Here is a 17,082-nt window from a genome sequence, read left to right as displayed (position 1 = left end):
ACTATCAGTCTGCCCCTGTCTTCTACCCATGTTGCACCAGGACCGAGTGGGCCGGTTTTATGGGGAAAGGATACTCCTATTCCCAGGGCCCAATAGCCAGGATAAATCAGAATAAACCAAGTCACTGCTCCCAGGTCTCTGACAAATGTTTACCATTCCACTCCCCGAAACAGTTCCTATCATTCACTGAGCTGGGGAATATGCCCAGGGAGAATATGTAATTAAACTTAATTAAAGTGGCTTGCGTAGATAATCAAATACCAGTAATCATGGGTCGAATTTAAATGTCGAGGTGAAAATGGGCTGAAGATGTGCTTAGGAAAGGTAGAGCTGTTGGCAGACTGGGGGAGAGCATAAGCTGGGGGAAAACATCGATCCCGTAGGAGGGATCGTCCTGGGTCTGTGGGGCCCAACCATCCTTATCTCAGGACCAGGCCCTGGCCCCTGTTGGGCAGTTTTTCCTGTCTCTTTGGCAACCAGTCCCACTCCTGCCTGCTTAATCACTGAGCCCATGGAGTGACTGCCCTTTACCACATCACGGGCAGCTGGTCACAGGGCTCATCGGAGGGCCAGGCTTTTGACTCTGGTCCCGTTGGGTGTGGACATGACCTAGGGAGCTCTGCTCAGAACAGCAGAGGACAGAGCCAGCAGGAGAAAGGACAGAAGCCCCCAACTGGAGTGAGCGCAAGCCTCCATTTTCAGTGTAATAATAAGAATCATCCTAATCACAATAACAATTGTGGTATTTGTCAAGTACTTACTATGTGCCAAGCACTGTGCTAACAACTGGGGTAGATAGAAGATAAGGAGATTGTGTCCCAGGCTCTGGCCCACATGGAGCTCACAGCCTTAGTAGGAGGGAGAAGCATTATTGAATCCCCATTTTACAGATGAGGAAAGTGAGACCCAAAGAAGTTAAGTGACTTACCACGGTCACACAATAGGTAGCCTGAGAGCCAAGAGACCAAGTAGGAGTCCACTTCCACAAGTGTGGGTTCTGCCACTGATGTGGGAGAGAGGAAGTGAAAGCTGCCCAGGGCCAAGTCAGTGTCCCTTGGAGGGCCCAGAACACCGAACCCTGGAGACCCCATTCCCGCCTGTGGAAACATCAGAGTGGCAGAGACGCTGCAGGGGTTCCTAACTATACAGTCAGCCTGGAGCGGTGGTTACCTGGCATCTATCCTCCACTTTCAGTTCTTGGCACAGAGTAGATCCTTATCAAAACTACAATTAACCAAGAGGAAGGGCTGGGAGAGGGAGAGGAGAAAGGAAGGAAAAACAGGAAGTAGGGGAAGGTAGAAAGGAGGCAGGTGGGACAAGATTACCAAGGGGAGGCGTTTCCCATCCTGATCCCAATTGTTCTCATTCATACATATACTCTCTCCCACAACCCACAATCCCCCGTCCCCCACCTCTCAACACACATACACAATGGACTATGGGATATTTTCCATTCTTGTTACTGTCTCTATCCCAGTAGGGAAGCTTTGGTTCCTGTACAATTTCTTTAGGAGGTGGCTGCCTTACCTTGAGCTAAACATGCTCTGATCTTATCTTCCTACAAATAATAATTACAGTATTTAGTAGACATTTACTCTGTGCCAAGCACTACATTAAGCACTCAGGACAGATACAAGATACAGGCTGTGTTGCTTGCCACCGCGGCAGGTAACACAGCCTGGTATGTGGAGGTGGGAGAGGGGGCCGGGAGGCATGTGGGTAGATGAAGGCACAACACATGTCTGGTGCATCTGACCCAAGTGCTTAGTATGGAGAGTGGCACTCATTAGACACAAGAAAACAGACACAGGCTCCCAGGGCAGCATGTGCCTGAGTACTGCAGTCTTCCCTGGCTCATGGGATGCAAACAGCACTGTACCTCCCAGTGGGTAGGGAACGTGTCTACCAACTCTGTTGTATTGGTATTCTCCGAAGCACTTAATACAGTGCTCTGTGTGCAGTAAGTGCTCAATGAATACCATTGGTGGTGATGATGATGATGATAATGATGATCAGTGATGATAATGATGGTCTGTCCAGCCACAGGTGCAGGCCAGCTCGGGATCTCACTGGATGTCAGTTCTGCCAGATGGGTCTGTGCTTCGTGACACAACACCCCCTGGAGGCCTGGGCTGAAACTCCACTTTTGATAGGGCTGACAGGGCAGGAGGTCTTCCATGTTGGGGTTGGGAGAGACCTGGGGTGTGTAGCAGGAAACGGCTGGGACTCAGGATGTGGTGTGCACGCCATTCCCCTCCCCACCCCTGAGCTCAGCTTTCCTCGGTCCCAGGGTGCCTGCCCGAGTGACTGAATTTTCTGACATTCTAAACCCTCACGGGGTAGAACTCCACCTAGCAAACCCTGGAGCTCAGTCAGCACTCCCTCAAGAAGCATGGGAATCCCCTGGGGAAATCAAGGGAATCCTCTGGGGACTCCTGCCTCATGAAGCTTCAGAGCAGGCGGGTCAGAGCTCATGGGCCAGAGAGAGCAGGACACAGGACTCTGGGTGTGGGGTAGAACTTCTGTGGGATGCTTTTGAGACCTGTTGTTTAATGATGATTAACTTTTGGGTGAGGTGACTGGACAAGGAGAGCACTTTGTCATCAAACCCAATCTGGGCTCACATAGCTGGACGGAAGACGACACTTCCAGAAAGCAACTGAAACGTTTGTCGGTTTCTTATGAGCCTAGCCGTAATCACCTTTATTACAGAGTATAGGGAGCAATGAGTAAGCTGCAGGTGAGATTAATTAAACCCTGAATGGAGCAGAGGTATTTAATCAATCTCCAAAGCTACTTATTGCAAGTTAAATATATGCAAGGCACCCTGGTTGTCACTGTATGCAATAAAACTTAGCATAGCCCAAGTAAGATAGAGATAAACTGAAGCACATGGAACCAGAACTGACTCCCAACTTCCACACATGGAAATTTCCCCTTAGTGATTTCCCTTATTCAGGATTTGGATATCCTGAACAATGTCTGCCAATTGAGAGCTTCTGAGATATCTTCAGGCACCTGGCCAAGGGCTTTTGTGGCTTTTAGCAGGCAGGCTCAGAGACCCACTGACCACTCATCCACTCAGGATTAAGAGTGCCCGGGGGCAGGGGTGCTGGGTTGGGGTTGATATGAAGCCTAGAATTTCAGGGGGCTCTTTTCAATTAAGGGTAGGGTGCAGCCCTGGCCAGCTGGTCCTCTCTGGGCCACCTGGAAACTGCTAAAGGGGAAGCAGAAACTGAAGGCCTTCTGGACACCCTCCAGCCTGGCCAGACTGCACTGGTATCCAACTGGGCATGGGGAAGGGTCAGCGGAAAGCCACAAAGATGCTGATCAATCCAGGGCATTTCCTGAATGCCTACTGCATGCTGGGTACTGAACTAAGCATTTGTGAGAGTATGTTGTCTTAATATTTTGTTTCATCTCCCCTTATGTATCTGTCACCAGTTCCCTCTCCCCATTTTTATTTTTAGATTGTCAGCCCTCTGAGGGATATGGACTAGGTCTAATTATTACCCAAGTATTGTTTCTCAGTGCTTAGTTCAATTCTCTGCACGCAGTAAGTGCTTAATAACTATTATTACTACCACAGAAGCAAGACACACATTTCCTGTCCTCAAAGAGCTTCCCAACTTAAGTAAAAAGAGGTTGGGGAGACTAGAGAATTGCAGGAGGATAGGAGTAGGGAAGGATGTGGGAATGGTCTTCAGGTCGAGGCAGAGTTAGGGGTGGCCAGTTTCCATCTCCACTGGGGAACGAGCATGAGAAGACAGGTCCGAACCAGAAGAAGTTGGATCAATACCAGGCTGGGACACCACTTTTCCCTCAGGGAGATTTCCAACTGCCTGCACTGGGTGAGGTCCAGCTAGAAGGCAGGAGAATGGAATCAGGTTCCTCTATATCTTTAATTATAGGTATTTGGAACCGGGTGGGACTGCAGCACTTATAGTGATTCAACTCAACCCGATTTCCACCCCAGGACTCTATAATGGTGATGCTAGGTATCAGAAAGACCAATTTACTGGCCAGGAGGAGAGTGGGTGAGGCTCATTCACTCATTCACTCATTCAAGATTGGCTCAATGCCACCACTCTGTAGAAGCAGGGACCCTCCACATATTATTATTAAATAACAATAAGCACTTATTTTTAAATAAGAATAATATTTTTGTTAGGCACACATTGTGTGCTGAGCACTGGAGTAGATACAGCGTAAGCAGATCATACACATTCCCTTTCCCACACAGAGCTCGGAGTCTAAGGGAGAGGAGGAAAAGGTATTGAATCTCTATTATACATATGAGGAAACTGAGGCACAGAGCAGTAAAATGACTTGTCCCAGACCACATAGCAGGCAAGGGTAGAGCTGGGACTAGACTCCAAGTCTTGTGACTCCCAGGCCTATACTCTTTCCACTGCTTCTCTTGCTTGCCTGTTTACCTCCTTCCTGGCTGGTCCTTGGCAGTCGTGAGGAGGAAAGGCAGGAGATGGGCTTACTGCTCTGGGTGGGAGCAATTGGCCTCTACTCTTTCCTGACCCTGCTTGGTTGCAGGTTTCCTCCACATGGCTGAGACTTGCTCTGGCCACCCATTGTCCCCGGGGGCCAGGATATGGTTTCAAGGGCAGCTTTGGTCTCCAGTTCTCCTCTGGAATCAATGGGATTGGCCTTTCCTTTAACTGTGTGCTGGGGCAGAACGAGGGCCTTTAAATTAGGGCTGACGGGAGAGCATCCGCTTCAAACTAGCAAAATGGCCCTCCAAGTCCACGGGAAGATCTGGCTGAGATGCACAGAGCACTGTGAATGAGGGAAAGTGATGGGCAGCTCCAGAGATCTGGACAACCGAACCCCAGTCATCCAGGAAGAAAGTGGAGATCCAGTCCAAGGTTGGGGAGTCCTTTCAGGGACACACTGTTGTTGGCTTCCCACGATCTTGTGACGGTATGGAGCCAGCACAGCCTCAGGCTGGGAAGGAAATGTTCCTTTCTGAGCCTTTCAGGATGCTCCACCATGGCCTGAGCAGTCTCACAAGCCTTGTTCCCTAACAAAGCTTTCTCCATCAGCTGGAGAAAGCCCACAGCACTGCTTCAGAGCTCGGGGAATGGGGGTGCAGGGGGTGGAGAAGGTGCTGATGACGATGCTGGGAGAGAGCTCCCACTGGGGTGACATTCATTCATTCAATTCATTCATTCGATCATATTTATTGAGCGCTTACTGTGTGCAGAGCACTGTACAAAGCGCTTGGAAAGTATGCTTCGGCAACAGATAGAGACAATACCTACCCAACATAGGGCTCACAGTCTAGAAGGGGGAGAGAGACAACAAAACAAAACAAGTAGACAGGCATCACTACCATCAAAATAGATAAATAGAACCATAGATAAATGCACATCATTAATAAAATAGAGCAATAAATATGTACAAATATATACAAGTGCTGTGGGGAGGAGAAGGGGGTAAAGCAGTGGAGGGAGGAGGGGCAATGGGGAGGGGAGGAGGAGCAGAGGGAAAGGGAAGGCTCAGCCTGGGAAGACCTCCTGGAGGAGGTGAGCTCTCAGTAGGGCTTTGAAGAGGGGAAGACCTTAGAGGAGGCGAAAGAGTTGGGCAGCATCCCTGCATCTTCTATCCTGCCAAGACCACTGCTAGACCGGCAGTTCCTTAGAGACAGGGACCACCTCCCCTACATTTTACTATGTGTATGCTCCCAAGCATTTCCTCCAGTGCTCTGCTCACTCTAGGCACCCAACAGAGTATTCCACACACTGTAGGTGCCCTCACACCAAGAAAATAGGGAAACCATCCGTGTGCTTGAAAACAGCATGGCTCAGAGACAGATACGTGATGAACTGTAACAGGGGCAGCACATCTGCTGCAGCACATCTGAACAGCTCTAAGAGTCCCTGCCCATCTCCCACCTCCCTGTTTTCTGCGTGTGATTGTGGGGCTCAGGGCTCATCCTGAGAATACAAGTGACATAATGCATCAGCCTCCTCACTGTCCTCCCAGCCTTGGGTCTCTCCCCACTCCAGACCTTACTTCACTCTGCTAACACGACCATTTTTCTAAAAATCCGCTCAGTTAATGTCATCCCACTCCTCAAGAACCTCCAGTAGTTGCCCATCCAACTTCATATCAGACAGAAACTCTTTACCATTGGTTTTAAAGTCCTCAATCAGCTCACCCCCCACTTACTTTACCTTGTTGAGTTCTTACTACAACCCAGCCTTCACAATTGGCTCTTCGTCTATCTTGCCACTGACCCCTTGCCCACATCCTCTTTCTGGCCTGGAATTCCTCCCCCTTCATATACAACAAGGCACCAATCTACCCACCTTCAAAGCCTTATGAAAATCGCATCCCCTGCAAGGAGCCTTCCCTGTGTAAGCCTCATTTCCCCTTCTGCATCGTCTATCCACTTGGATCTGAACCCTTTAAGCAGTTGAGATTCATTCCACCCTCAGCCCTGCAACACTTAGATACTGATCCATAATTTCTTTATATATAATGATGTTGGTATTTGTTAAGTTCTTACTATGTGCAGAGCACTGTTCTAAGCGCTGGGGTAGATACAGTTCGAATCCCAGCTCTGCCACTTGTCAGCTGTGTGACTGTGGGCAAGTCACATAACTTCTCTGTGCCTCAGTTACCTCATCTGTAAAATGGGGATTAAGACTGTGAGCCCCACGTGGGACAACCTGATTCCCCTGTGTCTACCCCAGCGCTTAGAACAGTGCTCTGCACATAGTAAGCGCTTAACAAATATCAACATTATTATTATACAGGGTAATCAGGTTGTCCCTCGTGAGGCTCACAGTCTTCATCCCCATTTTCCAGATGAAGTAACTGAGGCCCAGAGAAGTTAAGTGGCTTGCCCAAGGTCACACAGCAGACAAGTGGTGGATTACTCCCAAGCCCGGACTCTTTCCACACTGAGCCATGCTGCTTTTCCACACTGAGCCACGCTGCTTTATTAATGTCTGTCTTCCCCTCTCAATGGCAAGCTTTTTGAGGGCATGGAACATGTCTGCCAACTTTGGTGTAGTTTACTCTCCAAAATGCTTAGTACAGTGCTCTGCACAGTGCTCAATAAATATCATGGATTGACTGATACTTGTTTACAGGCCAGCTGATTGTTTGTCTGCCTATCTGGTTGGTTGCCTGCCTGTCTGGCTGGTTGACTATCAGTCTGTCTGTCTGGGCAGCCAGCTAATAATTTCTCTCTTAGAAAGAATTCCAGTGACAAAAGGCCCACGTCAGGCTCCAGTGGCCCACCTCCCTTATCAAGAGGAAGCCACTGAACAGCTCCAGAAACTCCTGCTTGGAGAATGACTCATTTGAAATTGGGGTGATGCACGCAACTATCCCTGGAAATCACTGGGGCCTGGGAGAAAGAACAGTCTGAAACCAGTCTCATGGCTCTCAGGAGAGGGATTCTAAGGCTTTCAGTGTCACTGTTGGGGCCAGGGCACCTGCTGCTTAGGGTTGCTGTTTCCATTAATGTACTTTGCTTCCTTGGACAACCTTTTTTTGCCTGGGAATCTGAAACTTAATGACTCCAGGCCCACAGCCTTTCCTTTGAAGTACAAAAAGTCCATAGTCATTCTTGGCTAAATAAAGGGTGATTAAACACTATTTTCCTGCTAGCCAAGCTGTCACCCAAGCTATCACCATGGGGTTCTGGTGTCTTTAGCAAAGGGGCACACCTACCACCATGGGCTGACCCAGGAAGTGATCTAGGAGTTCAACAATGATTTCCCTCTGCCACTCTGAACCTAACATTCAGAGATTGGCTCACCAAGCCATGGTGTCTGCTGCTGTTGAAGTCTCAGAGATAGTCTGCTCTGTGACCACGGACTGCACCCATTCTCTCTTCTGGCCCGCTGTCTTAGCCTCCAATGGAGGCTGGCAGCTTCAAACCCAAGGAAACAATTCTTCTCCCAGGGGGAAGGGGGAGCTGGAGACCATGGAAATTTGTTCTCCCAGAAACCCGGGTAGCTGAAAGTGCTAGCAGGGGCCAGAGTGATTTGGCTAGATCCATGGTTTTGCTTTGCTTGTCAGCCCCCTGAGGGCAGGGACATCTCCTAGTGCTTAGTTCAGTGCTCTGCTTATATTAAGTGCTTAATAAATACTATTACTACTACTTACCACTACCTGTCACTGTTCAGAACTTTGTTAATGCTCCCTCCCGCCACCCCTGGCACATTTATTCCTCAGATATCCCCCCTTCTGCTAGACTTTTGCCTTCAAAGACACAAGGGGCAAATTCTGCAACACAGGACTCTGGACCCTAGATTTTTTTTTAAAAAAATATTTGGTCTGAATATCCAGCTACTTCCCCTATTGCTGGGAATGGTATTCAGAGCTTGCCCTCTGATACCAGATTCCAAGTCCCCCTTTCTCTGTGATATAAAAATGTTGCTCAGAAAGAAATCACAAAATAGCTCAGGCCAGGTCAGAGTTATGTTGAATGGCCTACATTTAAGTGTCTAGTCATTTTGGTTTTTTGAAAAACACCTAAGGTAATTTGGGATCAGATATGTTCAATGGCCAGTGTGGTGGGTGGGGTCGCATATAACATTACTACTTTGCAATTTGCGGGTCTTCTTTAGGACTCAGCCCTGCGTAGTGCCACCAGACTCTCCCTATGACATGGGTTGGTAGTTTATGGGATGATGCCAAGCAGTGGCTTATCACCATCACCTTGGGGTGCCTGCCCAGAGCACTTAGTGTGCCAGGATGGAGCCAGTGATGATGCTAATGACCAGGCATCACTACTCAGTCTTCGTGATGACAATGTTAATGGATACCAATGAGTTTTACCTGAGACCAATCTGCCATGGGGCAGATGGCTCCTTTGACCATGGCCAGCTCCATGGGAGATTTCATGATGAGATGCATCAGAGGTGCATCAGCTCTCTATGTTACTCCTCTGGAGAGTGGGAAGACAGTCTCTTCTACCTGGCACAACCAGGAAGGTGGTGGAGATGGGTAAAGCCTCGGGGGTGGCTAATCAGGAAAGCCTGCTTTGTTAGATGGCTTTTTAGGAGACTATGAAGGTGGGAGGGGTGCTATGCTCTGGTTAGTTTGAGGGAGGAGGGAGCTCCAGTCAGGGGGATGGGTATGTGCAGTGGATTGGAGAAGAGAGAATGACAAGGTACAGCTAGAAGGTGAACTGGGGAGGAGCAAAGATTGTAAGCAGTAACATGCTCTGGTCTGTGTGGATGTGGGGAGCAGACTGGACCCATGATATATCACCACAAGACACTCTCTAAGGGCAGGGCAGCATTTCTCAGTTGCCCTCTGGACAGGGCAGGAAGGAACACTGCAGCCTGATTCCCATTCCCAGGGATCCAGGTCAGTTAAACTCCTACTCTGGGCCACTCCCTTCACGCTCCACCCACCCCACAACGAACACACACACACACACACACACACACACACACACACACACCTGACCCCACCTGCAAGTAACCAGGTACACAATCACCTTCCTGCCTTAGGATGCTCTCTCCAGCTACGCCACCCCTCCGCTGGCAATTCGGATATTAGGCTGAACAGCCAATCTTATGGGTGTGTATGCTCTGTTGACAGTCGTTACCACCGAGCACACCACCTGAATTGCTTTTCTGCTTTGACCTGACCACCACTTCCATTCTCAAGCATTTTAAAAAAAGGTCAGGACATTTAGAATTACTGTTTCCTGGAAATGAAATGTGCCTTCACACTTTTAATTTCTGAACATAATTCACTGCAGAAGAATATTTGAACATGATTGGATGGGTGAATAAAGGTTAGTACAAACAGCTGCCCGGTTTCAAATTCCCCAGCCCACACCTCTGACTGCTCTCTCCAGGGTAGGGAGCCTCCCCCATTTCTCATTCCTCCACCCCTTCCAGATCACAGCTCTCCTCACCCCCTCCAATCAATCAATCAAGTCTGTCAACCCAACAGCCACCCTTGGCACTTGTATGATTTATTCTATCAGCACTTATTTACACTTGCATAGTCTTTACTGCATTCAATTATTTCTTCAGCTATCTTAAACTAATATACTCTCATGACTAGCAGTTTTATCCTTGTTCATCCTCCTGATCCCTCAATACGTACGTGGTTTTTATCTGCCTCTCTCCCCCATTAGATTGCAAGCTCCTTGAAGGCAAAAGATGAGTGTCCTGCTTCCGCTGTACTCTTCCAATGGCTTTGTAAACCGCTGTGTACTCACCCGCCCACATAGTAAATACACTGGATGGACTGGTTCATTTATTCACTAGTCATATTTATTAAGCGCTTACTGTTTGCAGAGCACTGTCCTAAGCACTTGGGAAAGTGCAAAACAACAATAAACAGTGACATTCCCTGTCTGCAGTGAACTCACAGTCACAGACATCAATACAAATAGATAAAATTACAGATATATACATAAGTGCTGTGGGACTAGGAGGGGTGGAGAAGAGCAAAGGGACCGAATCAGGGTGACGCAGAAGGGAGGGGGAGATGTGGAAAGGTGGGGCCTCTTGGAGGAGATAGGGCTTTGAGGCAGGGGAAGTGTAATTGTGTGTCAGATTGGAGAAGGATGGACATTCCAGGCCAGAGGCAGGACATGGGCCAGGAGCCATTGGGCCATCGGCGGCAGCGAGACAGGCGAGATCAAGGCACAGTGAGAAGGTTAGCACTAGAGGAGTGAAGTATGTGGGCTGGGTTATTGAAGGAGAGAAGCGAGTTGAGGTAGGAGGGGGAAGGGCAATGGAGTGCTTTAAAGCCAATGCTGAGGAGTTTTTGTTTGATACAGAGGTGGATGGGCAACCACTGGAGATTTTTGAGGAGGAAGGTGACATGTCCTGAATCTTTTTGTAGAAAGATGACCCGGGCAGTGAAGTGAAGTATGGACTGGAGTGGGGAGAGACAGGAGGTTGGGAGGTCAGCAAGGTGGCTGATGCAATAATCTAGGCGGGATAGGATGAGTGACTGCATTAACGTGGTAGCAGTTTGGAGGGAGAAGAAAGGGCGGATTTTAGCAATGTTGTGAAGGTGAGTCCGACAGGATTTGGTGATAGATTGAATATGTGGGGTGAATGTGGGTTGACTGGTTAATCCTGTAGCACTGTAGAAACTTTATGTTGTGGTTCTAAGAGTCTTTTTACCTCCTGGGGGAAGCTTTTCCAAAGTGCTTTCCCATTAGCTGTGACTGTGGGAAGGACAGTTTTACTCGATCATGGTGACTTTTGCTCATGGTGACTCTCCTCCTCCTCCTCCTTTTCCTCTGAATCTCATATCATCTGTCTTTACCCTTCTCAGCAGCTACTGGTTGTCATCATGAGCTATTCACCTGGTTCCCCCACTTTAATTCTTGTCTTCCTACTCTCCTTCCTTTCTCTCACTCTGAGCTTTGGGGATTTCATCCCTTCTGCAATCACATCTCCTCCAGGGGGCCTTTTCTGATTAATTACCAATCTCCCCACCTTATTTCCCCAACTGCTAGTCAGGCACTTCCATGCCACCGATACACCCATATAGAACTTATGTATATATTTTTATTCATTCATTAATTCATTCATTCAATAGTATTTATTGAGTGCTTACTATGTTCAGAGCACTGTACTAAGCGCTTGGAATGTACAAATCGGCAACAGATAGAAGACAGTCCCTGCCCATTGACGGGCTTACAGTCTAATTGGGGGAGACAGACAGACAAAAAAAATAGCAATAAATGGAATCAAGGGGATGAACATCTCATTAAAACAGCAGCAATAAATAGAATCAAGGTGATGTACATCTCATTAACAAATTTATATTCTACTCAAGTGCTTAGTACAGTGATTTGCACATAGTTAGCGCTCAATAAATATGACTGAATGAATGAATACTTAAGGGGTTGAATGTCCCATTGGCATCTCAGATGTAACATGTTGAAAACCAAACTATCAATCACAGAGGAAGAGGTGGGTGTGCAGGAGGAGGAGGGTGATGAGGAGAAGGAGGTAGAAGAAGAGGAAGAAGAATGGAAGAAAGAGGAGGAGGAAGAAGTAGAAGAAAGGAGGAAGTTTGGAAGGAAGAGGAGTAGGAGGAGAAGGCCAAGAAGGAAGAGGAAGTAGAAGAAGAGAATAGGGAGAAGGAGGGGAAGGAGGAAGAGGAGGAGAGAGATAAGGAGGTAAAGAAGAGAAGGAGAATAGGGAGGAGGAGGGGGAGGAGAGAGAGGAGGAGTGGGGGAAGAGGGAGAGGAAGGAGAGAGAGGAGGAGTGGGGGAAGAAGGAGAGGAATAAGAGAAGGAGGAGGGGAAGGAAGAAGAGGAAGATAGAGGGAAGGAGGGGAAGGAGGAGGAGAATAGGGAGGAGGAGGAAGAGAAAGAGAATAAGGAGGAAGAGGTAATCCTACTTGGGTTTTGATCAATTGTGAAGTCATACTGGGTGAGTTTAAGAGACATCCATGTGCCCTGGGCCCACTGGAGAGTGAAGTGGAAGTTTGGTCATGGAGAGTCAAAGGGGACGAGAGGAAAGGCTTGATGCCATACATCAGATTGCATCAAGGAGGAACAATAATGAGAATTTTGATGAGCCATTCTGCCTCATTATTTCAGCAATAGCCAAGACGTTCCTGAGGTTACTCAGAGAGCGCCGTGCAGAAACCGCTTGCCTTCTTGAACGCAGGCCAGAGTTGGCCATATCAATGCAACACGCCCCTGAGTCAGGAGATGGAGCGGCTTGACTGACTCATTAGCCTTGTGAGGAGCACACCAGTATGGAAACAATCTGAGTAGCTAACTGAGAAACCAGACAGGGCATATACCCACTTCCCAGCAAGAAAAGAGATTTATCGAACTAGATAAGCATGATTCCTATGCTTCTGGTGTTTGAATTAAAATGAAATTGTATAAATAAATTTTAAATGTCACTGAGGAGGAGAAAAATTATATTACCTATTAGGAAAATAAATTCTGATCTCCCAGCCCAGTCTGAAAGGCAACAGGGAGACCAGACCCTCCCTTTCTAGCTCTAATAGGCAGGGTAGAGCAGCTAGCAGCAGCTGTCCACTCTGCCCAAAGAGATGTGGGGGCCAAGCTGATGGCTTCTCCCCTTGGGGTCAACCCCTGGGGTCGAAGGTCTCAGTTCCCCAGTGGAGCTGCTCCCTAGGTGCACCAAACAGCCATTCATACTGTGCTATTTTAGGGGTTATGAGCCTGGTGCACTGTGGGGTCTGTCTGATTTACATTTCAGATTACCCTGCCCTGGGACACCAGCCTAATCCTATCACTGAAAGAACCAAGGGTCAACTTTTAGTGTTTGACACCAGTGGCCTTTGCCCCTTGCTTCTAAAACACTTCCTTCTCACAGCTGACTTTGGATGCCCAACAAGCACTTAGCCTGGAAAGAACAATAGTTTAAACCAAATGAAGAGTGGAACCCTCTATGCTCCCAGCTGAATTCCTTTCCCCCAGAGGCAAGGTCCTGGCATCAATCATCCCCAGGCCCCGAGCGCCAGCCTGATGGAAATCTTGAAAAGACTACTTCCTTCAACAAAGCTGACCTGGGGGGAGCCCCAGGGATGAAACCGACCAGAGGTCCAGAACCCAAGTAGAGGCCCATCATCTGATCCAGGACACAGATCAGAATTCCCATTCCCCAGCTGGTCCCCACAGCATGGAGCTGGCCGCCCAGAGAGTAGTCATTGACGTTGCTGACACCCACCCTAGGACAACTGGGGAACCAATTAGGGACCACATTTCCAAATGTCTTTGAAATCAGCCTTGCAGGTAGCTAACTGGTCACAGACCAGAGGTCAGTTCAGTTGTTTGGCTATCAGAGAAGAAAAAGAAGGATCTAGCTAGTCCTGTTCCCCCACCCACCCCATCTCTGACTCAGTGGCCCTTCAAACTCTCCAAGAAGCCTGCTCTGCATCTTCCATGAGGTCAGGCCTGGGAGTGAAGCTTTCCCTCCAGCAAAACAAGTGAGATTTGCCATTAAAGGGAGAAATAATACAACAACAAGGAGGGTAGATTTTAGAATGAATCACAGGGGAGAGATACCCCTTCTTTGGAATGATTTAATGACTTCTATCAGAAGGCAGAGGAATGGAGGTGATCTTTCACAGGTCCCACATGCAGCTGAAAGATTCCAGAAAGTCACACCTTGCCCCAAACCTTTGCATCTTCTGCTCCTAAAATAAATGGTGATGGCAGGAAGCTTTGAGAGACCCACTCAGTCGTCACTTTACTAGTGTATGTACATCACTGTTCCCATCACTGCGATGGGAGACCTGCACAAGTGCTGCTTCTTGGATGTAGAACTAACAAATAAGGGGTTCCCTGATAGGAGATGTGGAAGACTTTTGGAAAGAGGGTGTATGCCCCAGGGTACTTCCCTGATTCCCCAGTGCCAACGTACAACAAACAACTGCTCTGCTGGGCTCCCCCAGACTAACAGCCAATGAACATGCTCAATCACACTCCTGGCCTGCTGCCCCTCCTCCCCACCCTCCCCAGCCCCTGGCTCTTTGCTGAGCATTAAGCAGGCTGTGTTCACCCTTGCCCTCTGAGAAGGGAACAGCACTGACTCCCCGAGAAGCATCTCGGGCCCAGCTGGAAAGGTGGCCTTGGGAAATTCAGAAAATCACATAATGAGAACATGGGACAGTGAATTGTATCATCCAGCTTGGCCTCCACCAGAGCCACCAGCCGGGACCTCTCCCATGACCTCTGCCGACTGCCCCCACAGCCCTGAAAAGAACCCACCATGTTTCTTTGGTTAGAGGAGCTGGCTTCAAGAAAACGTTGATGTGGTCCTGGACTCCTGCATTCAGACGTGCCGGCTTCCAGCAGGCATGCTGGGACAAGCCTCCCTTGGGGAAGCCCACTCAGAAGGCATGGATCCTTTGGAAGCCACTCTTCCTGTGGGGGGAGGCGGTGCGGACCCCAAGCGGTGGGGGTCTCAGTATGCTGGGGATGGGGGCCCAGTAGGCTACAGTCAGACCACCCCTAGTTCCAACATGACACCCCAGGCAACTCCACTCACCATTCCTCTCGGCCTTCGGCTTTGGGGGTTCTTGGCTTGGGAGACACGGACAGGGTCCCTCACACCGTGCTGTGATGGCTTTTCCGGAAGAGCAGGCATGGAACTCCAGCTTGCACTGCAACAGGAGAGTGAAAGGCAACATCAGAGCCTCAGCTTGTCAGCCAGATTCTCAGCTTCCCCGGCCGTTAGCACCAGCCTGTTCCCCACTTCCCACTCCCTTGGGGGGGCCCTGACTGTCACATGTGGCCATGTTGATTTAGGCTTGTCTGTGATGACAGCGTGCTCATTTTCTGTTTGTACTTGACACACACCAGTTGACTATAAACATTCCCCACATCACTTGCATACATATCTCTCTACTCAGTTGCCTCCCTACCTGCAAATTATTTTAGTGTCTGTTTCCTCTGCTAGATTGTAAGTTCCTTCAGGGCAGAGATCACATTTACCAACTCCATTATCCTCTCCCAAGTGCTTAGTACAGGACTCTGCACAGAATAAGTTCTCAATAAATACGAATTGATTGATCCAAAGGGCCCAGGTAGGGCTGTGGGAACAGTGGAGGCTAAATAGGTGCTTACTAGACTTGCAGCAAGCATTTATTCACTAATCAATAAAAAACGGTGAGTAGTAAGTGAGAAGGAGGTGATAGGCGACCTTGCTGGCTGGGACTGTGTTGGCATCAATGGCCTCCTGTTGTTGCTGCCAGTGCAGCTGCCCACCTGGGTGGCCAACACATCCTCTGCCCTCAGGTGGACCTGAACCAAAAGGTCTGTGAGGGGTGAGGGAAAGATTGAACATGTCTGAGCACTTACTGTGTTCAGGGTACTGAAGTAGGTGCCTCTGTCCCCTCACTCAGGTTGCTCCCCTGGCCTTAACTTCCTTCTCATCCCCAAATCCAACAGACCACATCTCTCCCCATCTTCGAAACCCTCTTAAAATCTCAGCTACTCCAACAAAACCTCCCCAATTAGCTCCCAACATCCTGATTCATATAAACCCCCAAACAACCTCTAGCCCTTTTCTAGTGTGTTTATTTTATTATACCCTTCCACGGCATTTGTGTAAATATACATCATATTTTCTGATTTCAGGAAAGCACCGGGATACAGCCACCCCATGAAACATACAACTCAGGGATTCAGCCATCACTGTTCCACACTGTGACAGTAAAATGCATCATCACAAAATGAGCCATCAGATGAAGACGTTGTAAGTGTCCCACCCGCTCAGATTTGGCGATTAAGAAGTCTTGTACTGATTTTAAAGAGAGCAGATGAATTTATAAAAATGATCAAAAAAGACACTGATGGAGAGAGGAGTTCATAGCGGGGCAGAGGTGCCCAGAAGGAGTTGGTCTGTTACTGGGTACTTTATGCAGCCAAAAAAAGAACTGTTGGTCAATCCATGTGGGATAAATTCTTCACTAGAATCAAAAACCAATGCCACAGTCAGCAATTAGCAGAAAAAAAGTACCCCACCATATAGCTGTTTTATGATACACCCATGTTTCTGAGGAACCCAGCACGGTTGTGTCATGGGGAGTATTTATGTCAGTCTCCCTCATTAGAGTGTAAGCTCATTGCTCATTGGGGGCAGGGAACATCTTGTGTGCTTCTGTGCTACTTTCCCAAGCACACAACCGTTGAAGGGGTGAGCATAAGGGGAGGGAAGTGGGGAAGAGGAGGGGAAGGTTCTGTGGCAGACAGGGAGGACAGGAGACGGGTAGAGGAAAAAGGGGGTGAGGAAAGAGGAGTCATTTCCTCATTGTGATTAGTCAACTCAGCCATGCTCTGAAAGTATGTTTTTAAGTCTGTTTCACTTTTCCACAAGCCAATGTTGCATCCAATCTGCATCTGTGTACTTGTGAGGAAGCCTCTTCCCATGCCCATCCAGCCATTAGCTACAGGAACAGATACATGGTGACCTGCCCACTTCTCCCTGGGCCAGGCTGAGTGGGAGTGAGGTGTGAGGGTCATCCTCTTGCCTACACTGACCCTCATCCCTTTAAAGGCTGGATGGGAGTCACTGCCCACTATTCCATAGCCATGGTCTTGTCCCCAGGATTGCTTCCTTTCCTCATTCA

At 48.6% G+C, this 17,082-nt stretch overlaps 1 protein-coding gene across 1 annotated transcript in view; it reads right to left on the bottom strand.

Moving 5' to 3' along the window:
* SPOCK1 (SPARC (osteonectin), cwcv and kazal like domains proteoglycan 1) overlaps window positions 1-17,082 on the bottom strand; it is a 448,756-nt gene that overhangs the window by 36,748 nt on the left and 394,926 nt on the right. Inside the window, exon 6 of the mRNA XM_029051596.1 lies at window positions 15,000-15,114. Within this exon, the coding sequence (XP_028907429.1) occupies window positions 15,000-15,114 (115 nt within the window). The remainder of the gene's footprint in view (window positions 1-14,999; window positions 15,115-17,082) is intronic.

Source organism: Ornithorhynchus anatinus, chromosome X1, assembly GCF_004115215.2.
Source record: "Ornithorhynchus anatinus isolate Pmale09 chromosome X1, mOrnAna1.pri.v4, whole genome shotgun sequence".
In the NCBI taxonomy this organism is placed as follows: domain Eukaryota; kingdom Metazoa; phylum Chordata; class Mammalia; order Monotremata; family Ornithorhynchidae; genus Ornithorhynchus; species Ornithorhynchus anatinus.
Note: the sequence above shows the minus strand (reverse complement) of the source record. Positions and strands in the feature narration are given on the sequence as shown.